This window comes from Lissotriton vulgaris, chromosome 1_1 (genome assembly GCF_964263255.1).
Source record: "Lissotriton vulgaris chromosome 1_1, aLisVul1.2, whole genome shotgun sequence".
NCBI lineage: Eukaryota > Metazoa > Chordata > Amphibia > Caudata > Salamandridae > Lissotriton > Lissotriton vulgaris.
This window is the reverse complement of record NC_141685.1, coordinates 1999978433-2000006375: the sequence shown is the minus strand read 5'-3', so window position 1 is coordinate 2000006375 and position 27943 is coordinate 1999978433. Positions and strand designations below refer to the sequence as shown.

The window sequence follows — 27943 nt, the reverse complement described above, 5'->3', positions numbered from 1 at the left end:
TTTCGGAATCCATCCCAAATAATGAATGTAGTATATGGGATCTGCCTTGCTAAAGCAGGACAGCAAGCGATCAGAGGCAGAAGGTTATGGTTCTGTAGAAGGGATTATTTGCTTCGGTCCAGGTTGGAACAAGCAAAATGGGCACTTAATACTCAGGCGTTGGTAAAGTCGGCACCAGCGTTGGCACTCAAGGAGCCGGCATGTATCCAGAGTGTGTGCTGGAGCCTGGAGAGGCCCAGGGATGGGTTCTGAGGGTTTAACTAGTGCTGAGAGCCTCTCAGGTAGCAGGAGCCCACAGGAGCACCAAAGGGAGTCAGAAAGTATCTGCAGTGCCAGAGCATGGTATCGTGAAACACTTCGTTCTGCCTTGGTGTGATAAACAACCCTGGAAACTCTGATTTCAGGAGCATTATTGAGAAGCACGGGCGCCCTGTGCCTTTTCCGGTGTACGGGTGCGTCATGAAGTGGCAGAGTCCTGCATTACCTTTTTATGGTTTTTTTTTCGACTTACACAAAGGTTTGGATTTCAATGCAGATTGGCTTCTGGATCAACTCTGGTGATTCCTGAACCAGGAACTGGATGACCCTTGGACTTAGACCAGTCACAACATGGGAGTCTTGCGGGGCTTGGAGACATAGTGTCACCTCGTGACCCTGACTGGCCTTTGGGTTAATCAAAGCGCAATCACTGCCCTTCCTGGAGTTGTGGCTCGACCGCAGACATAACATGCACACCAGATGGGGGTCAGTCACAATCATTTTATTGCGACAGTTTTCAGGATTTAAAACTTGTAGTTTTGGGAGATTACATTTCCCTTGCACAGTGAAAATTTGGAGGTAAAGGGTTTCGAAAGAGACTAAAGAAAGCTCCAGATTTGCAACTGGTGGTATGGAAAGAAAGGAACTGATTTCAGCAGGCAGGGGTGGTGGCTGTTTAGGCCCTACATGTCATGTCTTCCGGAGAAGAGAAGAAAAGGAGTTAGTGTGGAGCTGCATGAAGGCACCTATCAGCGCACGGATGTACGAATGAAAAGTTTCTGGAGCCATCTTGAAAACCTGGGGAATATTCAAAAGGTGAGGAATCTGCAGTTAGAAGTCTTTATCAGAAATCACCAACAGTTTATATAAAATTCCCAAAAAGAGCTAGTAGTCAAATATGTATTTGTTTTATGGCCATGAAAATTAAAATTCAAACATAACTTCACCTTATCAATAAGGTCTCGATTGACACAGTTTGGTAGCTGCTGAATGAAGGAATCTACGATAAGCTTCAAATGTGACCCAGTGCTGGCTTCTTCATCTTCTTGCTCTAGAAACAAGGAAAAGTAAAAACAAACAGTTCAAGGTAAATAAAAAACAAATGGTTTCCACTTAATCAGGCACTAGGACTGGACTAGGTTATTAAAACAGGACAGAGCCACATCAAGTAAGCTAGGTGACCAATAGGTTTTAATAGGAATATGCTACTTACCAATATGCATCTGTTCTTGGCATGTAGGGCTGCTGACATACATATCTGTGCATAGATCGCCTCCTAGTGTTGGGTCCGGATGATTGCACTTTGTTGTCCTGGGAGAGTCTTCGAAGTATCACGAGATAGGTGACTCCTCCCCTGGACTACAGTGCGCATGGGCATCTTCTCCATCCTCAGATTGTTTTTAGCCATTGTGGCAGAGATGGAGATAGTAAAGTAAGAGATGGCCATGCAAAAGATAATGCTGCAGCTGCGACATGCACCGGGGAGGAGGGCGGGCGATATGAATGTCAGCAGCCCTACTTGCCAAGAACAGATGCATACTGGTAAGTAGCATATTCCGTTCGAGGCATGTGGGCTGCTGAATTCATATCTGTGCACAGACTGTATAGCAGTATCTCCTCTTGCGGTGGTTACCTGTGCCAGCTGCAGCAGTTTGAAAAAGAGTTTTGAGGACAGCCTGGCCTACAGCAGCTTGCTGCTTTGCTTGCACGTCTACACAGTAGTGTTTTGTCAAAGTGTGTATGGTAGTCCATGTGGCTGCTTTACATATGTCTTCAAGAGGAATATTTCCTAGGAAAGCCATGGATGCCCCCATTTTTCGCGTGGAGTGTGCTCTTGGCGGGGACAGTTAAAGTGCGCTTGGCCTTTTGATAACATATTTGAATGTATTTAACTATCCATCTCGCTATTCCTGACTTTGATATTGGATTTCCTTTATGTTGTGGTGAAAAAGCAACAAATAATTGCTTTGTTTTCCTAAATGATTTAGTTCTGTCCACATAATAAAGCAGAGCTCTTTTGACATCCAGTGTGTGTAGGGCTCTTTCAGTTACTGACTGTGGATTTTGGAAGAACACTGGCAGTTCTATTGATTGATTAATATGAAAATTGGACACGACCTTTGGCATAAACTTAGAGTTTGTTCTAAGAACTACCCTGTTAGCATGTACCTGCATGAAGGGTTCTTGAATTGTTAGTGCTTGTAATTCGCTAACTCGCCTGAGTGAGGTAATGGCAATCAAGAATGCCACCTTCCACGTTAAGAACTGTAGTTCGCATGAGTGTAGAGGTTCGAAAGGAGGTCCCATAGGTCTGGTAAGTACTGTGTTTAGATTCCAGACTGGGGAAGGTGGGGGTCTTAGAGGGATCACCCTTTTAATACCCTCCATAAAAGCCTTTATTGCTGGTACTCTAAACAGTGAAAGGTGTTGCCTGTTTTGAAGGTATGCTGCTATAGCAGCGAGGTGTAGTCTTATGGAAGAGTATGCTAGGTTGCATCTTTGAAGATGCAGCAGGTAACATATAATGTTCTGTATGGAAGCATCTAAAGGGTTGATTTGATTATTGTTGCAGTAAATGACAAATCTCTTCCATTTAGCTGCATAACACGCTCTCGTAGTTGTTCGTCTTGCCTCTTTAATGATGTTCATGCAGTCTGGAGGCATGTTAAGTTATCCAAATTCTGAGACTTCAGGAGCCAGATCGCTAGGTCCATCTGATTGGGATCTGGGTGTCTGATTTCTCCATGGTTCTAAGTTAGAAGATGGGGTGCGAAGTTCAGCCTTTGATGAGGAACTACCGAAAGTTCCAGGAACGTTGTGTACCATGGCTGTCTCGCCCATGTGGGAGCAACTAGGATTAGTGTGAGTGATTGTTGGCGCAGTTTGCGTGCCACCTGCGGATTCAGTGTTGCTGGGGGAAAAGCGTACGCAAATCTTCCTGACCAGTTCATCCATATCGCATTGCCCTGTGACAATGGATGTGGGAACCTGGCGGCAAAGGACTGGCATTTTGAGTTTTCGTTTGTGGCAAACAGCTCTATCTCTGGGTGCCCCCACTGCTTGAAGAATGGTTGGAGAACCCGTGGGTGAATCTCCCATTCGTGTAGTTGTTGGCTGTGCCTGCTGAGCAGATCTGCTATTTGATTGTCTTTTCCTGGGTGGTGTTCTGCCAGGAGAAAGAGATCTTTTGGAATTGCCCACTTCCATATCCTCTGTGCTAAGTGGGACAGTTGTGAAGAATGTGTTTCTCCCTGTTTCTGGATATAGTACATTGCTGTCATGTTGTCGTCCGGATCAACACAGTCTTGCCGTACAAGTATTTTTGGAATGCTTTCAGGGCTAGGAATATCACTAGCAACTGTAGTTGGTTGATATGCAGTTTCTTTTGTTTGGTTGTCCAAAGCCCTTTTACTGTGTAGTGAAGGAGATGGGCTCCCCCGCCTGTCAGTGATGCGTCAGCTGTTAGTACTAGTTGTGGAACCGGCTCTTGGAACAGTCGCCCCTTGGAAAGGTTTGGGGGTTCCACCACTGCAGAGAGTTGTGTGCGCGACAGTCTACCAACACTAGGTCTTTTAGTTGTCCTTGAGCTTGGTTCCACTGCCGTGCTAGGCATTCTTGCAATGGGCGCATTTGAAGTCTGGCATGTGGGACAATGAATATGCAGGAGGTCATCATGCCTATGAGTTGCATGAAGACTCGAGCTGGAAGAGAGTGTTGTGGCAGAAATTTGCGAATGAGCATCTGCATGCTGGCTATTCTCGCTGAGTTTGGGTATGCCTTTGCCACTGAGGTATCTATAGTAGCTCCCAGATATTGTTGAATGTGGGAGGGTTGTAGATGTGATTTTGGGTAATTTATCAAAAACCCTAGACTGTGCAATAGCAGAAGTGTTTGAGACGGGTCTCTTGCACACTGTTGGTACGATTTTGCTTGTATGAGCCAATCGTCTAGGTACGGGAACACATGGATGTGTTGCCTCCTGAGATGTGCAGCTACTGTCGCTAAGCATTTTGTAAACACTCTCGGAGCAGTGGTCACCCCGAAGGGGAGAACCTTGAATTGGTAGTGTTGACCTTCTATTGTGAACCTGAGATATTTCCTGTGAGCTGGATGGATGGGTATGCGAAAATACGCGTCATTGAGGTCCAATGTTGCCAGGAAGTCTCCTTGCTGTAGCAACGTGAGCACTTGCTGTAGTGTGATCATATGAAAGTGCTCCGACAGTATGTATTGATTTAGGGGTCTGAGGACCAATATTGGTGTGAGGGAACCGTCCTTCTTGGGAATAAGGAAGTATAGGGAGTATACTCCTGTCCCTTGGTGTTGGAAAGGGACTGGCTCTATGGCCCCTTTTTCCAGCATGCATTTCACCTCTTGTTGTAGTAGGGCGATGTGTTCTTTGGACATAGGACGGTGTCTGGGTGGTATGTTTGGTGGGGTTGAAGTGAGTTCTAGGCAATAACCATACTGGATCATTTGTCTCACCCACCTGTCTGTGGTAATTGCGTTCCAGACAGGTAGGAATTGTTGGAGTCTGCCTGCGACCGGTGTTCTGGAGGTAGCGTGATGAAGTCACTGTTTTGTGGCAGTGGAGGCTCGGGTGTTATTGCCTCCACGTCGTCTTTCCTGGTTATTGTTGCCCCTATAACCTCCTCTGTTCGAGTTTTTGTTAAAGGAACCTTGGGTGTTGCCTTGTGTAGCTGCCCTGTATGAGGTGTGTTGAAAGGAAATTCTGTGTTGCTGAAACTGCAATGCACCCATTGATTTTGCAGTTTCTGTGTCCTTCTTCATTTTATCTAAAAGGGTGTCGACTGCAGGGCCAAAAAGGAAGTCTTGATTGACTGGTTGGTTAAGAATGGTGGACTGCACCTCGTTCTTAAAGCCCGAAATACGCAGCCATGCATGTCGTCGTAGTAAAACGCTAGTGTTAATAGACCTGGTTGTGGTGTCGGCTGCATCAAGCGCACATTTGATGGAGGTGTTTGTACTAAATATTCCCTCCCGTATGAGGTCATCAGCTTGGGCTTTAAAAGGCTCAGGCAGATGTTGCATTAAGCTTTCAAGCTGGTCATAGTGTGCCCTGTCCTAACGAGCTAGCAGAGCTTGTGTATTCGCAATTCTCCATGAATTGGAGGCATGTAATGCTACCCTTTTACCTAAGGCCTCTAGTATTTTTGACTCCTTATCAGGAGGAGGAGCCTCCCGTGTTGTATGCGAGTTGGCCTTTTTGCGTGCATTAGCCACTACCAGTGAGTCTAATGGTAACTGACCTCTGATGTAGGTAGGGTCTGTAGGGGCTGCTCTATACTTCTTCTCAATCCTGGGGTTGATTACCGTGCCCTGGCTGTATCTTTAAATATATCAGGTGCGGGTTTTAACACTCCCTTTAACATAGGAAGTGTTCTGAAACTTTTCTCTGAAGTAGGGAAGGTGTCTGTAGGAAGGTGGATATCCGACTATGGTTCCCCCCAACTTTTTGCCTAGTGTTTTGCTGGTTTTCGACATAGTTGGCCTGGGATCCTGCTATCCAGGACCCCAGGTTTCCTGCTCTCTCTGTTAAAATGGACTCCATGTACCTTAGGTACATATCTAATTGGTATTGGGTCACTCTTGTAAGTCCTTATACAGTGTACCATAGGTACCCAGGGCATAAGTGCACCCGAGGCCTACCAGGGGCTGCAGCATGTATTATGCCACCCCTGGCTGGTCATCCAAAACTAACACAACTGGCTGGTAACACAGCTGGGGCAAGGTGGTGTAATCACCCTTTGCTTTAGATATAGTATACCTATATCTAACCCTAAAATGGACACATATACTCCTATAAGTCACTCCTATGGCAGGCCTTAACAATCCTGGAGGCAGAGTGCTTGGAATTATGTGAGATGGTGCTCTAGCATGAGCTGAGCCTGTCTGCAGCTTTCGGAACCAAGTCCTTTAGCTGTTTCCATGATAACGCGATACCATATACTCGTAAGTGCATTATAATCCTCGGGTTATTGCTAACTTTGGCATAGCATTATCATAACATGTCGAGTAAGGTGTCATAAAAATTGGAATACTACCCCCTCGCCATTTCTGGCGACGGGGGTAGCATTCCACCCTTTTAGAGGGACACAACATGTATGTAACTGAGAACCCCGGTTAAAGTTAACTCGAGCCTCAGCATCACAAAATGGATGCTGCCACCACAGACACGAGTCTGACCTCCTGCTGCTGGGAGTCCTTCCAGCGAGGGAGGCCTGGACAAAGGGTTTCCTGCCTTGGGAGGTGCTAGCACCAACCCAGACAGGATTTTGTGTATTGATGTAGGACAGGCTGAAAGGAATGAGACATGCCTGGGGCACACAAGGTGTCCCTGTGCATACCCCGGTTCAAACCAGTTGCTGGGGCACTCCAGACCCAGCTCTGGCGCGAAACTGGACAAAGGATAGGGGGTGTAACCACCCCCCTTCCTGGTCCCACCCATAGGAGGGACCTAGTCACAGTACAGCCCCCTTTAGGAGAATAAAGGTAGGAGCTGGTCCCATTCCAGATTAGATTAATCCTGATTTGAAACTTAACAAGAAGAAACTCTGGACTTCGACGTTCTGCTCCACAGAAGACTGAAGAAATATCCCTTGTGGCCAAGGAGTGACCACCCTGCACAAGCAGGCACCATCAAGCGTCCTAGCGGTTCACTTTGTCGTCCTGGAACCAGACTTCAGAGCCCGACGAGATCCGGACTTCCAGACCTCTCCGACCTCTACCTACATCTTAGCACAGCTGAGATCCGTGGGTTCGATGAGACACGTGGGACCAGCCATCTTGAAGAAACTGCACTTCGCTTCCAGCACGACTTCAGAGGTATCCTCGAGAAAGTGCTTTGGGGATTGAGAAGCCTCAGCCCCGAGCAGCTCCTGCACAGAAGATCAGCCCTCCAGCATCCACGAGATCTGCGTGGGGCCCTTTTGCCTGACTGCTGCTCGACGCTGATAAAAGCTCAGAAACAGGATAAGTTGTAGAAGGAGCTTTATTGGTACAACCATCAACAGGGGATCACAGCAACTGACTCTTCAGGAGAAAACATAACATTCTGATAATTATGTCAAGAAGGTAGAGCTGGTAAAGTTCCATTAAAGGGATAGTAACCACAACACATCCCCTTACCAATATAAAAAAAAGAACAGAAAAGTAAATGCAAAACACTTCATAAAATCAAGGACAAGGAATAAGTTAAGGCTTAAGACATTACATAATCATTGAACTTCCGAGGAAGGTGTATAGACCTCCTAGGAACAATTCTCTGATAACAAGGAGAAGGAGTAACACTAAGATTACAGGAGGAACTGGAACTGCTATTGGAATAATTCCTAACACCATCGCACCTGGCTAATTTAGACATATTCCAAGTGCAACCATTGTCCAAAGTGACAACATTGTTCCTGATGGAAACAATGGTGAAAGGACCGGTGAAGTTTGAAACACATTTATGACCACACTTGGGTTTTTTCACCAGAACACTGTCACCCACATTCCATTTCCTAAGTTTGACAACCATCTTAGCATCATAACGTTGTTTATATTTCTGCTGATAATTTGTCAACACTTCCCTCCTTCTCACTTCTCTCTCAACACTGTCATCACGACCCTTCTCAGGAAGCCAAGTAGGATTGAGTTTAGAACAAGCTAATCTACCCCTCAAAGCCTCAAAAGGAGATCTCTGCATGACAGCGTTGGGAGTCGTGAGGTGTGCCCACCACGTCTCCCTCAAGACACAGCTAAAAGAGACTTTGGATTCCAAAGCCCTCTGCGCACAACTTTTTACAACTCTATTCATCCTCTCCGTGAGACCATTCGCCTGTGGAGAGTAAAGAGCTGTTTTCTGATGAATAATGCCCAGGCTTTTCAGGAAATCATCCATCTCTCTGGAGGTGAATTGCACTCCATTGTCAGTGAGCAGAAATTTTGGAACACCCTCTGACACAAATACCTCCTTCAAAAACTCAATCACAGATCTAGAATTAACAACACTCATGCATTTGGAAACAACCCATTTAGAAGTATAATCAACTAATAATACAACAAATCTTTCATGTGAGAGCATAAGCTCAAACGGACCTGCAATGTCCAGGGACAATTTAGTCCACACAGCAACAGGAACCTCAATAGGTGACAGAGGAGATTGACTAGTAGTGCGTGATTTGTCATTGACAGCACATAAATGACAATCTTTGACAAAAGTCTCCACCATGCGATCCATACCGGGCCACCAATACCCCTCTCTAATGCGAGCCTTCGTGAGATTTCTACCCAAATCCCCTTCATGAGCTAGGTTAATGACACTCTCCCTCAAATCACCTGGAGGTACAACTCTGTCACCTCTCATCAAATTGTCTTGGATGAAAATTAAATCATCCCTTACCGTCCAAAAAGGCTTCAAGACACCCTCAAGAGCATCATAGTTTGGCCAACCATCTCTGATAACATTTTTAAGCAATTGAAAAATGACGTCATTTGCAACACTCTGTGACCATTCCTCCTTGGGAATGCTAGACTCCAAAACCCAATTTATACAAACACCTTCTGTGACACAATCCCTTTCAATACGAAGACGAGAAAGACAATCAGCAGGTTTATTGTTCAATCCGGGAATATACTGCACTTTGAAATTGAATTCCTGCAACCCCTCACTCCATCTTTTCAACCTAGGCGTCATATGATCACTTTGATGACATGAAAAAATGTGGACCAGGGGACGATGATCGGATTTGACAACAAACGGAATCCCCCACAAGTAAAATTTAAAGTGAAGTACTGACCAAAATACTGCCAACGCTTCCCTCTCAATACAAGAATAATTAATTTCAGCTTCTCTTAAGGCCCTTGAAGCGAAAGCAACAACAACCTCTTCACCATTCACAACTTGTGAAAGCACAGCACCTAAACCCTTAAGGCTGGCATCAGTTGTGAGAATGGTTTTGAGTTTTGAGTCAAAATGACCCAGAGTTGGCATTTTACCAATCTCTTTTTTTAACCAATTCAAAAGCTTTCTCACAATCAACAGAACAGGAAAAATGTACACCCTTCTTTAAGAGGGACCTAATGGGCTCGACATGACTGGCAAAACCTTTGACAAACTTGGAATAAAATTCCCCAATACCTAAAAATGACTTGACCTGATCTTTATCCACAGGAGTCGGTGCCCTTACAATGCTCTCCGCTAACTCCAATTTGGGCTGGATTCAACTTCCAGAAATAACATGTCCCAAATATGTGACAGATTTTAAACCAATGCGACACTTTCTTCTTTACAGTAAGTCCACTCTCATCTAACTTGTTCAAAACAGATCTTAATACCTTGTCATGTTCACGCTCATCCACTCCATATATTAAAATATCGTCTTGAAAGAACATGACATTTGAAAGACCGCCTAAAACCATCTTCATTACTCTTTGAAAACACGCAGCAGCCGAAGCTAAACCAAATGGCATTCGTAGAAATTGATAAGCACCCAATGGCGTGACAAAAGATGTTAAATGTCTGCAATCCTTATGTAATACGATTTGATGGTAAGCTGAAGAGGGATCGAGTACACTAAATACCTTCGCGCCTTTCAAAATACTAATGCTCTCAGCTATGTTGGGCAATGGCTGTCGATCTACCCAGATCCATTCATTCAATCCGCGCAAGTCCACACACATCCTAATTGACTTCCCACCATCTTTGGGTGCTAGAACCACTGGACTTAACCATTCAGATGATTCGATCTCTTCGATCACCCCTAAATTTAACAATGTTTCAATTTCATGCTTAAGCGGATCAAGCATCATGTTAGGTACCTTTCTCACCTTGTGCACATATGGTTTGGCAGATTTCTTGAGAATGATTCTGACTCTTCAGGAGAAAACATAACATTCTGGTAATGATGTCAAGAAGGTAGAGCTGGTAAAGCTCCATTAAAGGGATAGTAACCACAACAGACGCGTTGTCTGGTCACTTGCCGGCTGGCTAGTGGCCTCCTAGAGGATGATCCACGAAATCTACATCGCTGGTCTGGTTGCTCCAGACTGGCCCTTGCTTCCCTGCAAAGGAGAAGCACCCCGGCCCTCCTGGTCCGTACCAGACGCCATCTTCCATCACCGTGTGGGTTGCCTTTGCCAAGGTCTGTTGACTCCAAATCCGGATCCGACACAGCCGACAGCGAGAGCCTGCGTGGGATAGCTCGTACCTCCATCCTGGTCGTCGAAGACACCTCCTGGTCCACGTGGCTGCAGAGTCAAGCGTCCACTCTTCGCCTGATCGCGACAACAGCATCTTGTTCCTTCCTGGTTCCACTCCGATCACTGGCTAGTGACTTTGAACATTGTCCCCTCTGCTTTCAGGTCTCCATCTTCCTCGATCCACCCTTGGATCGCACCGGACATCTTCCTCATGCAGCATCTTTCTTCAAGGCTCCATAGACTTCGACGCTGACACCCGACACACTTTCACACCTATGCACCCGCAGCCCGTGGGTGAGGTAACAAGAGCATTTCGGTGCTCAAGGGTAGAATGACTCCTAGTGTCCAGGTATCCTGTCGTTTTAGTCGTAACTAGTCAGGACTGTCCGTACTCACCTTTTTTGTAATTTGTAGTGTCCATTGACTTTGTCCCGCATCTCGGGTGTGAGTTCACACTCTGCACACACGGCCCATGGGCCTCCTGCTTCTTACCTAAGGTTAGGGTAGTGTAGTCCCAGCGATCCTACAGCCTCTGAAAATCTTCATTTCCTTTATCGATTTCCTTATACCATTTACTTAGTATATGGTTTGTCATGCCCCTAGGGCACCATTGTAATTTGTGCAACTTATCGTATTTTTCTTAAGAGTCTTGTCATGTGCTTAGCCCTCTGATATCATTAAGAGTTCAAAGATGTTTTGTTGGTAATAAATATCTTGTTTAGTTTCATAACAACCTGTGTGGTGTCCTTTCATTTGGTATTCAAGGGGTTATATGTGGTAAAACAGCTGGCTTCACATGCCAAAAGAGTTTAGCCTAAGACTGCTCTGTCCATGCTACCTTTAGGATAGCTGGTCTATAAGGTTGACTTACAACCAATCACCATAAGGGTTGTTTGGACTGATACAAGGTGATCCCTAGAACTAGTGAGCATCATATATCAGGCCAACTTCTCACAGTGTCAAATAGGAAGTCTTCTTCTACAGGGTCATTATGCATGTCTACGTTGTGGTTCTGCGCTGCCCTGTCTATTAGTTGGTTGAAGACAATGGTGTTGTCAGTAGGTGAAGGCTTAGTTGGGTATGGGGAGACGTCAGGGATGGGATGGGTGTTATATGGGTCAGTTGGCTCCCCCCATGGTTCATCTTGGGGGTTAGGATCCTCTGGATAATCATAATCATGCTGTGTATCCTCCCCTGTGTTTCCCTCATTGTCCCCATAGTGAGAAGGAGAGTAAGGAGCAAAAGGTGTAGTAGGCATAATGGGAAAGAAAGGAATGAAGGGTCTAGAGGGAGAAGTCCCAAAGTCCTTCTTCTTTAGTGGAATAGGGGAATGAGAGTCCGTGTCCAGTGGCCTCTTCTTCCTGTGCAGGATTGTGACTTTACCAGTCTCAGGATTAATATATATTTTTGCCTGGTCGTCTGATGGATCTGGATGGAAGAGTTCTTCCTCCACTGTCCTTGGTTGTGTTATTGACTTTTTTGGCTTTGGGCCGATAACACCTTCTGTTTCGACGACTTTTGGTGCCTTATTGCTCTTCTTCAGCTCGGGCCCTTTCTTCGGGTCGACAAGTGATTTCGGGACGACCGGGTCTTTCGGTTCGACACGTTTCTTGTGCTCGACAGGCTTTTTCGGTTGACTGTACTTTGCAGAGTCGATGGCTTTTTTGGGATCTACAGGTGTTTTCGGAGCACTTGTCTTTGGTTCGATAGCCTTCTCCGGCCAGATTACAGGCTTCGATACGGCACCCTTTCCGCCGGCGACCTTCGTCGGTTCGGCGACTTTCGGCACAGCTTGCTTTTTTGCGTCGACGGCCTTCTTCGGGTCGGCGCCCTTTTTGGGCTCTGGATCTTTCTTTGGGATCACGTTACTTGGCCCTGGGGTCTCTGAAGGCTTAGGTTTCGGTTTCGGAGCCGAGCCGGATGGCGGGGCTGGCGAATGTTATTTCGGATCTTGGCTAAGGCCTCTTGGCGATGCCTTGACCGGAGCCTTCGGTAATGGGATAATTGGTGTCGGGGGCAGTGTACTCACGATTTGCCCCGGTGGGATCTCGTCGTCGGAGCCCGAGTAGTCCTCGACGGTTACGATCTCTAGGTCCGAAGCTGGAGCTTCTGGAAGTTCTTGGTCATCATCGAAGATGCTGTCCGGTTCCGGTGCCTGTCGCTGCATCTCTTGCCTAGCGGCCCGTCGAAACCGGATGGTTTTCTTTGACCGAAATTGGGCACAGGCTGGGCAAGTTTCTTCCTTATGGTCTGGTGAAAGGCACTTGTTGCATACTGAGTGCTTATCAGTATGCGGAACTTGGAGTGGCATTGTGGGCACCTTTTGAACGGGCTCCTTTCCATCGACAGCAGGCCCACGTGGCGTCGAAAAGGCCCAATGGCCCGCGTCGACGACCGGTTCGAGATGGAAAGCTTGATCGAGTCAAGAAGTACCGAGCGAGAACAATACCGTCGAAGTCGAAGGCCTTTTGGCCTTTAGAAAAGTTTTGTTTCGATTCCGAAGTTGGAGTATAGGAAAAACATCCGAACGCAATGGCGGAAAAAAACAATCTGAGGATGGAGAAGATGCCCATGGGCACTGTAGTCCAGGGCAGGAGTCACCTATCTCGTGATACTTCGAAGACTCTTCCAGGACAACAAAGTGCAATCATCCGGACCCAACACTAGGCGGCGATCTATGCACAGATATGAATTCAGCAGCCCACATGCCTCGAACATCTAATTTTAAAAAAAGGAGAATACACACATTAGGCTGCCAGTAGTCTGGACTGGAATGAATCACCATTCAGATTATCTGAAACAGAGATCTTTCTGCAAGTTGCATTAAATGCACGTTTGTTCTCAGAGGAAGAGGGGAGACTAACTATGGTTAAGGACACAACAGACTTTGCACGCTATGCTGGCAGCCCTCCAACGCAGAGTGGGCAGATGTCAGGTCGAAAAGGAACAATATCTATATAGTGGGGGTTCCAGAGGGTGCAGAGGGACCTCAACCCACCGCCTTAAATACGGACTAGTTTTGCTCATGGATTTTCCTGGAGACACTATTCCCTATACTCTGTAGTGGAGCAGGCACATAGGTCCCTTGCAGCCAGACTGCCCCTGAGTCTGCCCCCCCTCCCCACCTGAGACACTGGTCATAGCAAGTTTCACTAACTTTGTGAACAGAAATGCAAAACTCAGGGATGCCCTGACGCTTGGCAAGTTGCAATGCGGGGTGAGGCAGGCCCAAGGTCATGCTCTTGACCAACTACACTTTGAAGGTCCAGCAGCACTGACGCACCTCTAAAGCTGTTAAGAAATAGCTTATGGCCATGCAGCTCAAATACAGGATGCAGTATCCGGGGTGCCTTAAAGTCTTTTAAAACAAACTAACACTGCTCTTCAACACTCCAGAGAGTGCCTGGATGGAGGTGCGGCTGAACCTCAGGAATGGGGAGCATGCGTTGCCTACCCCTCCCAATAAGGATTCGACTGCAACAGAGTGGCGGAAGTTGCCACAACGTGCCAGAATGAACAGACTGAGGCATAGATGGGAAGAGACTACGCCATCCATTCTAATCACCAGTGATCTGTGTTCCTGGAGGACTCCCCCAGACAAAGCCAAAAGAGGAAACTGTTCAACCCCCCAATGATAACTGGGCCTACAGTGCTGCCACCCCTGGCGGGAACCATGTGCTGAAGTAAAGTTAATGGTGGGGCCATGGAAAATCTTCGCCCTGTAACCGTTGTAAGTGTTTCGGTTGAGTTTTTAGTCAGGTGACAGATTCTTCAGGCAAGGGGTAGTAGTGTAGGGGGTGTGGGTGGAGCAAACAGCTGCTGCCAGTTGCGGTGCTGCCAGTGGGGAGGTTGTTTAGTTCACTTGATTTTGGTTTTGCTTATTACATTCAGGGGTGGCTCCTTCATGTGGGCGGAGGAGGGTCGCCCCACTGCTTTACCATTTTATGTTTCGGCTTCCGGCACTGCAAGGAAGCAGAAGGGTTTAGTTGGGAGCAGGCGGGTCTACTCGAGGCCAGGGGAGAGAGTGGCTAGCCCAATGCTGCAAACCCTGAATGTTTGGTCGGCCCTACTGGGCCGACCAAATCAGTCCATTTCAGTTTCAGTTAATTTTTTATTGTTATTAGTTAATAAAAACTATCACAATACAAGTTAAATACATATTTTAAAAAATCCTTTTTAAAATGATCAATTTTCTTAAAAACATAGATTAATATTGGTGCAACACATGAAAATATCTTGAACTTATTAAAATCGAATGTTATAAAATTAATTCAATTCATAAGTGTAGGTACACTTTACTGTTGTGATAAAGTAGGGTATGAGTCTATAAAAAATTCCACAGCTCCAGATATCAACATCCTACTACTGTTTTATCATATCAATGTCTTATGGTCTTACGACTGGACAAGTTCCTTATGCTGTTGTATACTACTTACAATACTGTTTTACTGCTGTGTCATGAAATTGCAAAAACTTCAGAAAGTTGCATTTTAACTGATGATCTGTAGAGTCCAGACTTCTCATGATGGCTGTTCTACACGTTCGAATCCCTCTCTCATTAAATAAGCGCTTTAAATGTGCATGACGACCAAACCAGTCATTGGCACTCCCTTTTCTCCATGTAAGCTGCATGCAGTCAACATGGACAAAATGGCCTCCCTGTTGATGCCTGTGTGTTCAGCGTCCCAACCATTCACAACACTGCCATTGTAGTGTTGTGATTGGCTTAAACGAGAGGAGGAAGGCTGCCTGCTACCTGTTCCTTCGAAGGCAGGCAAGCAGGAGAAGCCCAGAAGTGAAGACGCGGGACCCGGGAAAGGTGAGTTTTCTATAAATTTTTTTGATTATTTAACCCCCCCTCGCTCACGACAACTCGGGCCTCCACCCTCACCCCCACCCACCCGTGAGCCATGCCAGCAGCCACTGATTACGTTTTATAAGTAAAAGCTGTAAAAACTAAGTAGAGGCGGGACTCCCTCTTCTAAAAAGTTCCCTCTCATAAAAAAAAGACTCCCAAAGAGGGAGATCTGGAGACATCCACTTCTGAAAACAGCAGTCGAAGCCATTGACACTGGCATGAAGATTTGAATTACTCACCTGTAACTCCTGTTCTTCAACATTGTTATCTTTAATATAGTCACATGCATTACTTCCCGTCATCAGGCTCGGAATCCCGATACATTAAAATAACAGCATACTGGGGGGCGTGGCTTAGTGACCCGACATGGTGGACGTGTGCTAGCCAGCTCCGTCCAGCCCAACATCAATCCTTACCTTATCCTGTCTCCCTTGGACCTTGCTTAGTCCTGGAGGGAGCATCCTGGTGCCGCGGACTGGCGTGCGTGGTCCAATTGCGGCAGCAGGAGCGGCTACGGGCCAGTGCCTCCGAATTCACGAGGCGCGGCCTACATCTTGTGGCGGAGCAGGGGCGTGGAGTTTTGTGGGCCCCGGGGGTGGTGCCTGCAGCGCGGCCGCCCTTAGGTGCCTGTGGCGGCGGCTGGTGGTGGTTTGGGGATCGCGAGGCAGATCGGCCTCGGAGACCGGCAAGAGAGAGTCCACCGGCCTGCGAAAGGGCGTGGGGGGCCCCCTGGTGTCGCATCCCGAGGTGAGGCCTGGTTCTTCGGCCCTGGACGTGTGGCTGTGCTATCGCTCCGGCCGGCTGTAGAGTGGAGGGCGGTAGCGCCAGTTGGGGCTTGGTGTGAGCTCTTTCTTCCCCCCCACCGCCCCCCCTCCCCCTTCAGGCTGATCTGTGCACCGGTGGTCCGGCGGCCGCATCAGGCCGCGTGGGGGGGGCGCGGGCTTCCCGTGGGTGCGGCCAAGTCCCCCTTTCCTTCACCACTCTCCGGTGTTTGTGGAGTTGCGACTGGGCAGGGGGCGGCAGCCTTTTCGCTGGCGTCTAGCCATCTGGAACTTACAGAATGCCGACTACAAGAAGCACATGCGGGGGGCGATCGCGGTTTATTTTGTTGCCAATGAAGGCTCCGTTACTAGCGCTGTAACACTTTGGGAGGCACTGAAGCCCACTCTACGGGGGTGGATATAGCGTGGTGTACAGCGGCCCGTAGAAAACGTCGGGACGAATTGTTTAGGGCGGAGGCAGAGGTGGAGGGTCTGGAACGTCGGTGTCGGGGTGCGAGCGATGGGCTGGCGGTGCGTCGGCTGCTGCAGGCACAGCAGTCGTACGCCTCCCTCCTACTGGACGTGGCCCGGCGAATTTGGCTGGCGTCCCGCAGCAGAATCTGCCAATGGGGAGACAAGTCGAGCAAGATGCTACACCGGCTCTGCCAGGGTGCTTTTCATCCACAGGTCCTTCCAGGGGTGCTCGATGAGTGGGGCGCCGCTAACAGACCCCAGGGCCATAGCGGAAAGCTTCGCCACCTATTATGCAGATCTTTATACTCAGCGGGAGTGTTTACCCGAGGCCACGGTGGAAAAGTTTCTTACGGATCTCCTGCCTCAAATTGTGTCCGATGAGGTCCACCAACAGCTGGAGCTCCCTCTATCGGTGGAAGAATTGGGCAAAGCCCGAGGAGAGCTCAATACCGGAAAGGCCCCGGGACCTAATGGGTTCCCCGCTGAATTCCATCGTCGATACAATCTCCAGCTGGCGTCTTACTATCGGGCGGCATTGGAGGAGGCCCTAGAGGCCGGTTGGCTTCCCCCAGATTGGCAGCATGCTGAGGTGGTGTTGTTTTATAAGCCGGGCCGGCCTCCGGAGCAGCATTCTTCCTACCGCCCTTTATCTCTCCTTAATGTTGCGGCAAAAGCTTTAGCTAAGGCGCTGGCCAACCGCCTCCAGCCACATATCTCAGCGTTGGTTCACCCGGACCAGGCTGGGTTCATGTCCGGGAGGGCAACGCGGCACAACATACGACAGGCCCACGTAGGTTTGGCAGCGGTCAGTGGGACAGGGGTGCCGGCTGCGTTCCTGTTGGCGGACATGGACAGGGCGTTTGACTCCCTAAGCTGGGTCTACCTTTTCGCCCTCCTTCACAGGCTTAATCTTGCCCCCAGGTTCCTGTCGTATGTGCGGCTACTGTATACTGAATTGACAGCGTCGATCCGGGTGGCGAATGCAGTGTCGTCTGGCTTCCCGATCCACCATGGCACCAGGCAGGGATGCCCCCTGTCGCCTTAGATGCCTTAGCCATGGAGCCGCTTGCGGCGTGGGTGCGTATGGATGCAGAGCCAGAGGGGTTCGAGTAGGCTGACGGCTTCTTCAATAGGATCGCATTATATGCGGATGATGTCCTGTTTTTCTTAACGGCATTGGATAGGTCGGGCCGTGGATCCTGGAGATTATGCGAATTTTTGGAGAGGCGTCCGGGCTGTACATGAACCCTCGCAAGTCTACCCTATAGGTACTGAGGGCTCGGGATGGGGTGGGTCCATGGGCATCGGCGCTGCAGGTGGTGGTGGGGGGCCTCAAATATCTGGGCGTTTTCCTCTCTGACGTGCCGGCTGTGTCCTGGGAGCGGAATGTGGTACCGGTCTGGGAGCGCATGCAGGTGGATATCAAGGTCTGGTCCTGTATGCCACTAACGATCTATGGCAGATCGGCGATCTTTAAGATGGTGGCACTACCCCACCTGCTATACCAGTTGTAGAATCACCCGTACCTGATCGCACCCCGGTGGTTCCGGCTGGTGAATTCAGCACTGGGGCAGTTTCTCTGGGCAGGAGGAGCGGTGCGTGTTGCATTACGTACGTGCTTTCTCTCCACCTACTGTGGGGGCCCAGCAACCTCAGATCTCCTTTCCTACTATCAGGGCTTGCATCTGCTGGTCCTCAACGAGTGGTAGTGTGGGGACAGGAGGGACCCGGCCTACTCTGTGGAGCGGTACATGATGGGGCAAGTCCACTCTCCATACAATGCTCTATTCAGCTGCGTCCCGTAGAGCGCTGCCGCCTGTAACAGCAGTAGTATTTCAAATTTGGCGACAATCTCTGAAGCGCATGGGGTGGTGGTACACACTGACAGAAGAAACCCCCTTGTGGCATAATGGGCGGCTGACCACCCTGGCGGCCCTACACGGCTTTCGGGGTTGGGACGTCATTGGCATCTCCACCCTGGGTAATGCTGTGCGCGATCGATCCCTCAAATCGTTCCGCGACCTGCAGGTGGAATATAAAATGCCCCAATCGCAATTCTTCCGGTACCTCCAAATCAGGCACGCGCTTGCTCCCAGCCTGGAGGGCCTTGACTCTATCCCCAAGCCCACTGGAGGAAAAAGTCTTTATGGGCGACCTGGAGACCAAGAAGATATCGCGCATATACCAAACCCTGGTCATTCATAGCGCGTCCCAACTGGAGAAATTACTGGTGGTGTGGGAGGAAGATTTCGGGGCATTGGGGGAGGAAGACAGGAGGGAGGCCCCAGCGGCGCACCAGGGGGGGCAGCCATTGCAATGCGTCTCCTCCTTATTCAAATTAAGTACCTTCACCGGGTCTATTTTACGCGGTGTGACTGGTAAGGGAGGCATCATTGTCACCTGGCCTAGATCAATGTACGTAAAAGAGTCATATACTCAGTTAAATGATGAGACATGCGATCATAGAATTTTGAGAAATGAGTATGAGAATCTCAAAGAATTTCGACAAATACCTGAAATGTTATTCTACTCAGTCTTGAGGAGTACAATTTCCTTCGAGTTATACATACCAAATTGCCTATATTATATCTATTGCCGAAGGTGCATAAGAATAGAGAATGCCCTTCGGGTAGAACGATTATTTAGGCCATAGGCAGTTTGTTAGAAAAAATTTCAAAATTTGTAGAATACTTGCTACAACCTTTTGTACTTAACTTGCTATGCTATATCAGAGATACTACTGATTTCTTGAAAAGGATTTTTGACACTGGGAAGATGATTACTTGATGGTATGCTTAGATGTTAACTCTCTTTACACAAGTATAAAACATACTGATGGATTGAATGCAGTCCGACATTTTCTCAGAACCAGGCCTATCCATTTTTACAAACACAATGACATTTTGTTAAGTAGGATAGATTGGTGACTTAAAAGTAATGTATTCCTTTTCAACAATTACCTGTTTCAACAACTACAAGGGTTGGCGATGGGTACCTGCTTTGCCCCCAGTTATGAGAATTTGCATATGGGCTGGTGGGTGGAGCAGGTGCTCAATAGTAGTGGACTGCATGATTGGCATCTAACATTCTTATATGGATGGCTTAGGTATATCGATGACCTCTTTCTATTGTGGAAAGGGGATCTTAAATCAGTAAAAGAATTTCTTATACAGATCAACAATAACGATCTGAACCTTTCCTTTACCGTATTAGCAACAGTATTATAGAATTTTTAGATGTCAAAATGTATGTAATAGATTTGACAATTACATCCACAGTATTCAGAAAAGAAACTTCAGTTAACGCGACACTACATGCCACAAGTTCATATCTATTTGCTCTTAAAAAGAGTATACCTCATGGAGAACTATTAAGGGCTCAGAGAAATTGCAGTTTATAGACTTGTCCTAGACAGACAGAAGTTTAGATGACCATCAGATTGCATGACAGGGGCTATAGTGAGTCAACTCTTAGACAAGCCAGAACAAGGGTTGCCACACAAAGAAGAGCAGATTTGCTTTTAAAGACACCTGAACAGAACATTGAAAAGGAGAATGAGTGTACATTTATTATGACATACAATAAGTTACACAACAGAGTAAGACAAGCTATACAGAGGCACTGGCATTTGATCCAACATGATCCAGTGGTTGGATCAGAATTAAATAGGAATCCATAGATCACATACAGAAAATTGCTATCCATTAGAGACATTCAAGAGTCAGATCAACACACAAGGAAGCTGGCTTCAACCTAAGAATGTGTTAAGGAAATGTAAGGCCAGACTGCAGGGGGAGAACACCACAGAGATCCAAACCGATATGGGTGAGTGAATAGTGATTAAAAAAACCAATGAATTGCAAATAGGAATTTAAAACATATATGCTAAAATGCCCCAGCCATGAGGTACATAGGTAGCACCATATTGCAGGTACATAAACGTATCCTACAGCATATACGGGCTAAAAGAAATGCTGATGAAACATATCCTGCAGCAAGACATTCAAAAGAGCACCATGCGGATAATTGTAATCTTCAAATCTACAGCGTAATTGATCGGGTTGTAAAATGCCCTTAGCGCGGAGACAGAGAAAGAACACTTTTACAGCTAGAATGTAGGAATATATTACGATTAGGTCCCTTGGAACCGACAGGACTGAACGTGGATGAAGAGATATACACATATCTTTAGGGACAGCTAAGTAGACTAGTCTTGGCCTCCTATAAATTGAATCAGAGTTTTTTTAAACTTTGTATTTTAACTAGGCACAGTAGCAGCACTATTAGAGTTATTAGATAACGGATGATGAGAGGTTTATTGGTTTATAGATCTAATGATGCATATTTGTTTATTTACAGAGTCTATGGTTTAAAAGTCGACGTCTTGGAACGCAGCCTAATTGGAATACAAAAGAGCAGTGTAACGGGAATACAAAAGAGCAGAGTAACGAGAATGCAAAAGAGCCAAAATATCACATTTTTCAGATATATTTATTTTTTATTATTGTTATTTATTATTGTTGCTTTAGCTGTCTGTTTGCCAGAATTATATTACAAACTCAGGATTTAATATACTATGCCCAAAAGGGCAGAATCAGTAGTTTCAAGATTGGATGCCAAACCGTTGATTATGTTTTAGTGATGACCAATGGTTGTAATTTAAGTTAATTGGCTATTGAATTACGAAAAAGCTTTGGCTGCATATATATTTTAATACCCTGAGTTTACACAATGCCGGAGGTCCGGCATTGTGCATGTATTAGAGGAATAGACAGGCAACAATTGGTGTGAAAATGCATGGAAAATATGTGAAGTAACCTATATAATTTGACATATATCAATACTGTTTCTATATACCTAATTAGAGAAATTTTTGATGAATTCAAATCCAATGCAAATGCCCATAGGGTTACAATTTACTATGTTTATTGGGGTTCCAATAGAAAAAAAATATGAGTACAAATTTAAAGATGGGTGCTGTAATAGAAATAAATGGATTGTCCTTTTTTAGTGTTAACATAAGGAAATATAATCACAACGCAGCTGATGCTTTTTAGTGTGAATCGCTATGTTAATAAACTTCTATTGAAGGCTACGGAATGCTGTTCTATTTGTTATTCAAGATGGAAGAGTTGAGCATATATATACACACGTGTAAATATAGACACACGTGTATATATACACACATGTGTATAAATATATACACATGTGTATATATACACACTTGTGTATACATTCACACATGTATACACACGTGTATACACATGTATAGCTACACATGTGTATACACATGTGTATACACACGTGTATACACACGTACGTATACACACATACATGTATATATACACAGGTGTGTGTGTGTGTATATATCTACACACACGTGTAGATATATATATATATATATATATATATATACATGCACGTGTATATACACAAACGTGTATATGCACGTATATATACATATGTGTATATATATATATACACACACACATATATATATATATATATATATATATATACATGCACACACAATTTTTTTTTACAAATCATGTTATTTTTGCCCTATATTTATGCAATCACAATTTAGTATTTTTAGGGCCAAAGTAATGATTTTAGTATTTTTTCCATCCAAAACACTATAATGTATTGTATGTTTTCAGTGTTTACAGACATGCCGATCACATTACCGGAAGTGCTATGACTGTTTAAATTTATCGCGTTGGAGGGGATTTGGGGCAGCTGACGCTTGCAAAAGAGTTGGAAAACATAAGAATGGAGCGGAAACAATCATTGAGACCACGCAATCCAAACGCTTCAACAAGCAGAAGAGGAATGCCAGAAGGCGCCAGAGAAGGAAATGCCTTAGGAGCAAGAGGATGGAGACAGCAAAACCAGCGTTGGAAGAAAGCACAATAACTGATGATAATACTATCATTAACCTCATGAATACACAGCTTGATCAGGCAGAAAAAAAACTTCTTACATTAGGACTCTCGTCTGCCCTGAGAGTATTTTAGGTTATTGCAACACCTGCATCAATGTGTACAAATTCATTAGGAAAATCAAATTAAGGAAATATTTTACCATCAAAAACAATATAGAAAAAACAAATAAAAAAGATGATCACTGAAAAAATCCAAATGGCGACATTGTAGGCAAAAGATATGCTCCTGATGCAAACACTATACTAATTACGGGACAATCAGATTGCCGATGATAGCACTCGAGAGGTTGCAAGCATTGAGGGGATTGAAATTGTCAAACCATGGAGTAGTTCCTTTTAACGTACATCCACTTTTCTCCCCAATATGCAGCGCTATGCTATGGATATATATCACAAGCGTGTAATTGAAGAACTTAAGAATTTACAACAAAATATGCAATACCAACAAACCATCACGAAATTTAACGCGAAACATTATTTTGACCTTGTGAAAAAACTGAACAACAACGCCGCTATAGTAATCAACAAATCAGATAAGGGAGAGAATGTTGTTTTATGGGACGGACAAGTCTATGTCAGAGAAGCATACAGACTCCTTGACGATGCCACCTGCTACTGCAAGATCAATTTTATGCAGGTCAAAAAAAGGAATTACAAAGATGACTTGAGTAAATGGAAAAAAGATGGTTTAATTTCTGAAGATGAATTCTCCTTTCTAAATATTGAATTTCCTGTGTTGCCTAACATATATTTAATTCCAAAGGTACACAAAGGGGAATTACCTGTTCCAGGTAGACCGATTGCTTCAGCCATTAAAAGTACCTTGGAGAATACATCCAAATATCTAGATTTTTGTCTCCAAGACTTTGTGGTACAGTTACCAGCTTTTATTAAGGACACTACAGACTTCCTATTCCAACTAAGCAAACTAGTGTGGTCAGATTTTATTTTCCTTACTATGGTCATCACTGCCTTATATACTAGTATAGCCCATATGGATGGGGTTAAGGCAGTGGAATATTATTTGGGCAAAAGACCTATTCAAATGTATTGTCATAATCAAATGCTAATATGTATGATACATTGGTGTTTGTACAACAACGTATTTATGTTTGATAATACAGTATTCCAGCAGTTACGGGAAGTTGCCATGGGGCCATGCTCCCCCCGCCCAAGCTATGCATGTTTGCATGTCGTCTGGTGAGAGGAGCATGTCATCAGGGGGCAGGACGCCTAGGAATGGTCTGGAGACATAGTAAAATGGTTTGTCATTTTTGTAATTTGGAGGGGAACCAAAGATCAAGTCCAGAAATTCGTCTATGACATTAACATAAACACCTTAAATCTACATTTTACTGCCCATATAGATGAAGCAAGCGCTAATTTTTGGGATATCACAGTTCAGGCCAAACATGGCAATGTGGAACATGCCTATATAGAAAGCCCACATCTGGGAACTCAGTGTTACATGCTGGGAGACTCCACCCACAGCAAACAAATACCAGTATACCCAATGGGGAATTTTTGCGTATCCACAGAGCTTGCAGTACAGTAGAAGCTCGTGATTTTCATCAGGAAGAAACTAAAACAAGCATTGGCATAGCCAATAGGTCTTGCGTTTGGGACCTGATAAGTATTTAGCTATGCAGCACAATATCCTTGGAGCAACAACATCAACTGTTGCATGGCTAAACACATAAGGGGCGTGGCCACGAGGCAGATGGGTACGAACGCATGAGCACAGAGCTCCGCACTGACCCTGACTTTCATCCTGTGTAGGAACATTAAATGACACCCCTGAACCTCCAGAGGGACAGTGAGGGGGCCTGTAGGCGATCGGACTGTCTGCACTGGAGACTGCTCATGAGGTGGAGGAGTGCATGAGGTCAGTGCGACCGTAGCGGGGACCCCTATGGCTAAGGAGCACTGACTACTGTGAGGAGTTGGCTGTGCTTGCACGAGTAACCCCCTACCCCAAATGTTTTGGAAAACCGTCAGCCGTTGCCATTGAGTAAGGAGAGTTGGAGCAGAGAGGGCAACTGGCAGCTGGGAGAAGATGCAAGGGGAACCACCGACGAATGGCCTCGGCGGGAGATAATCTGAGCTGAATCATAGGGGAAGGCACGGGCTGGCGCAAGCAGTAGGTGAGATAATCAAGCAGTAGACTCGGACGCATTGCTGTGCTACAGGTCTGGCAATAAGGGACATTGCAATGTAGATGAGGCTTGTTGACTCTGAACCCTGAGGCGGGGGGACCGTGGACATCTAAGGCGTATGGGAAGCAGTGCATGTTGTCGGCTGACCTGAAGTGGGTCCCAAGGCAGGCAGTTAGCTTCTGATGCCCAGCTGGAGAATGGCCTGATCTGAGTTCCGAGACGGTGAAAGTAGTGGAGGCGTGGCCAAATCTGGAGGGTGAACCCTTTGAGGGGTGTGATTCTATAAGAAGGTGCGGAGCAGCGAAGAGCAGGCTGATTGCCACCTGAGGCATTGTCGCATGGTGGGAACCTGCTGAGAGGCTGCGACTTATAGAAGGCCCCCTGGAGGATCTGCAGAGCTCGCGACCCGAGGTAACATGGGTAAGCCAAGAGGGAAGCAGGCGGGAGCACCAGCGGAGCAGGATAAGGAGGTGGCCTCTGGAGAGGTCCAACAGGGACTGCAAATGCGTCAGGAGGGGATGCTCCAGCAACAGCTCGATCAAATACTAAAGGCCATAACAGACACTAGGGAGGCCCTGCAGCTGGACATTGCACATGTGACGCAGGGCTTGGGGTTGCTTCGAGAGGCCAACTCCAAACTGGCCAATAGGGTGAAACAAACGGAGATGGCCATAGAAGTATTGGAACCGGCCCAAAAGTCAATGGTGGCGCAGATGTCAGATTTCCAAAATAGACTGCAGACACTGGAGAGGCGGGCAGAGGATCCTGAAGGGAGGAACCGAAAACAACATCCGAGTGGTGGGGCTGCCTGAAGGGGTGGAAGTAACAAGCATGGTAGACTACTTGAAGGACTGGTTAAAAATAACTGTGGGGCCATAAGGGGTGTTGCCTTTATTCATTCTGGAGAGGGCTCACAGAGTGCCGGCCAAGCCCTTGGCTCCTAGGAGACCGCCGGGGCTGGTAGTGGCCAGATTGCTGAACAAGGCAATGATGGCGGGCCCATATGCGGTGGACAATAGTAAGGTGACACTGTTCCAGGATTATACGCTCGAGGTTCAGCACCTTAGAGTGTCGTTTGTAGCTGTCAAGAGGGCACTTCGGGATGAGGGCACTCAATACTCTCTGATGTTTCTGGCGCGTTTGAAGATTACAGTGAATGGCAAGATGTCCTTTCATGACAGCCCGGAGGAGGCATGGAACTGGCTAGAGATGTATAAAGCTGGCATTGGAGAATCAGGGAGCGGAGTTGGAGCAGAAGCAGAGGGACCTGGACCGCGCAGACTGAGGCATAACTGGTGACATCAACCAGCGACCCAGAAGCCGACAGACGCAAACGGAGAAGGAGAGCGATGCCGCACTGCAGGCCGTCACGGCTATCTCTCAAGTGAAAGAGGCACCTCAACGGCAAGAAAGGAATCGGAAGGGGGATCCTTGGAGGAGGACGATGAACACTCGGATGCTGGAAGCTTGGAGATGCCCCAGGTGACAGCAGGGACGGCAGATGAGAAAGTAGATGGGTGATGTAGACTCTGGCCGGACATCAGAGGAGCTTTGGTCTGGGGGAGGGGAAAAGGGAGGGGGCTGGATGCTGAATAAGTTGGCTAGGATTAGCCGAATGAGGACTGGGGTACCGGCAGCGGCTGTGGAAAACCTGTGCAAGAGGTCCCGTTGATAATAGGCCCCGGAAGGGGCTGGCGCCGCATTACGGAGGTTGGGCGCAGGTTGGAGACCTATTAGGTGTTTGATTCTCTGAAGCCGAGGGCTTACCTCCCATAAGTTTGGGTGGGTGTAGCTCCCTAGGGGTGTCGAGGGAGCAGTTGAGTGGTAGTTTGGATGGGTTCTAATGTTGTAGAGCCTGTTCTGGGGGAGGGCATTGGGGAGGGGTTGGGAAGGGGTTAAGGGGAATTAGGGACACTGGTGTGCTTTTAGACAGGGGATGTGCATGGGGGAGGGAGCGCATGACCAATGGGGGTGTTACATGATTTGAAATGTATTACCTGGAATGTGCAGGGGCTACACACAATGCAGAGGCGTCACAAGGTGCATGCCTACCTGGTGCAACGGAGGGTACAGGTGGAGTACCTTCAAGGAACACATTAACAGATCTGAGGGAGCAGCGTTAAAGAAGAGATGGAAGGGGCAATTATTCTACACAACTTATTCAGCCTATGCCAGGGGGGCTCTGGTGTGGGTCAGTGTGGGTGTTTCATTTCAGCCAATGCAGCAATTGATTGAAACAGAGGGACAGTTAGTAGCGGTCCTTTGCAAGCTAAATGGAGAGGATGTGGCCCTGTGCAGTTTGTATGCTCCCAATGTCTGTGAGAAGTTGGCCTGACATATGATGCTCACTAGTTCTAGTGATCACCTTGTATCAGTCCAAACAACCCTTATGGTGATTGGTTGTAAGTCAACCTTATAGACTAGCTATCCTAATGGTAGCATGGACAAAGCAGTCTTAGGCTAAACTCTTTTGGCATGTGAAGCCAGCTGTTTTACCACATATAACCTCTTGAATACCAGATAAAAGGACACCACACAGGTTGTTATGAAAATAAACAATATATTTATTACTAACAAACACCTCTGAACTCTTTATGAGATCAGAGGGCTAAGCACATAACAAAACTCTTAAGAAAAATACAGTAAGTCGCACAAATTACAATGGTGCCCTAGGGGCACGAGAAACCATATACTAAGTAAATGGTAGAAGGTGAACGATAGAAAAAAATGAAGATGCCCAGAGGCTGTAGGATTGCTGGGGCTACATTACCCTAACCTTAGGTAAGGAGCAGGAGGCCCACGGGACGCGTGAACTCACACGCGAGATGCGGTACTAAATCAATGGACACGAACAAGTTATAAAATAGGTGAATAAGGACAGGTCCGACTGGTTACGACTAAAACTACAGGATACCTGGACACTAGGAGAGTCAATCTACCTATGAGCACCGAAATGCTCTCGTTACCTCACGCATGGGCTGCGGGTGCATAGGTGTGAAAGTGTGTCGGGTTTCCGCATTGAAGTCAATGGGGCCTTGAAGGGAGATGCTGCAGGCGACCAGGAGGAAGATGTCCGGAGTGATCCAAGGGTGGATCAAGGAAGATGGAGACCTGAAAGCAGAGGGGACAATGTTCACAGTCACTAGCCAGTCACCGGAGTGGAACCAGGAAGGAACCAGATGCTGTCGTCGCGATCAGGTGAAGAGTGGACGCTTGACTCTGCAGCCACGTGGACCAGGAGGTGTCTTCGACGACCAGAATGGAGGCACAAGCTGTCCCGCGCAGGCTC

General features: G+C 46.7%; 1 protein-coding gene across 11 annotated transcripts in view; it reads right to left on the bottom strand.

The window, feature by feature from the left end:
- Window positions 1-27943, bottom strand: part of UPF2 (UPF2 regulator of nonsense mediated mRNA decay) — a 1606401-nt gene that overhangs the window by 1259650 nt on the left and 318808 nt on the right. For all 11 annotated transcript variants that reach the window (XM_086919968.1, XM_086919955.1, XM_086919976.1 and 8 more), the window contains one exon: window positions 1206-1309. In XM_086919968.1, coding sequence (XP_086776094.1) covers window positions 1206-1309 — 104 coding nt within the window. The remainder of the gene's footprint in view (window positions 1-1205; window positions 1310-27943) is intronic.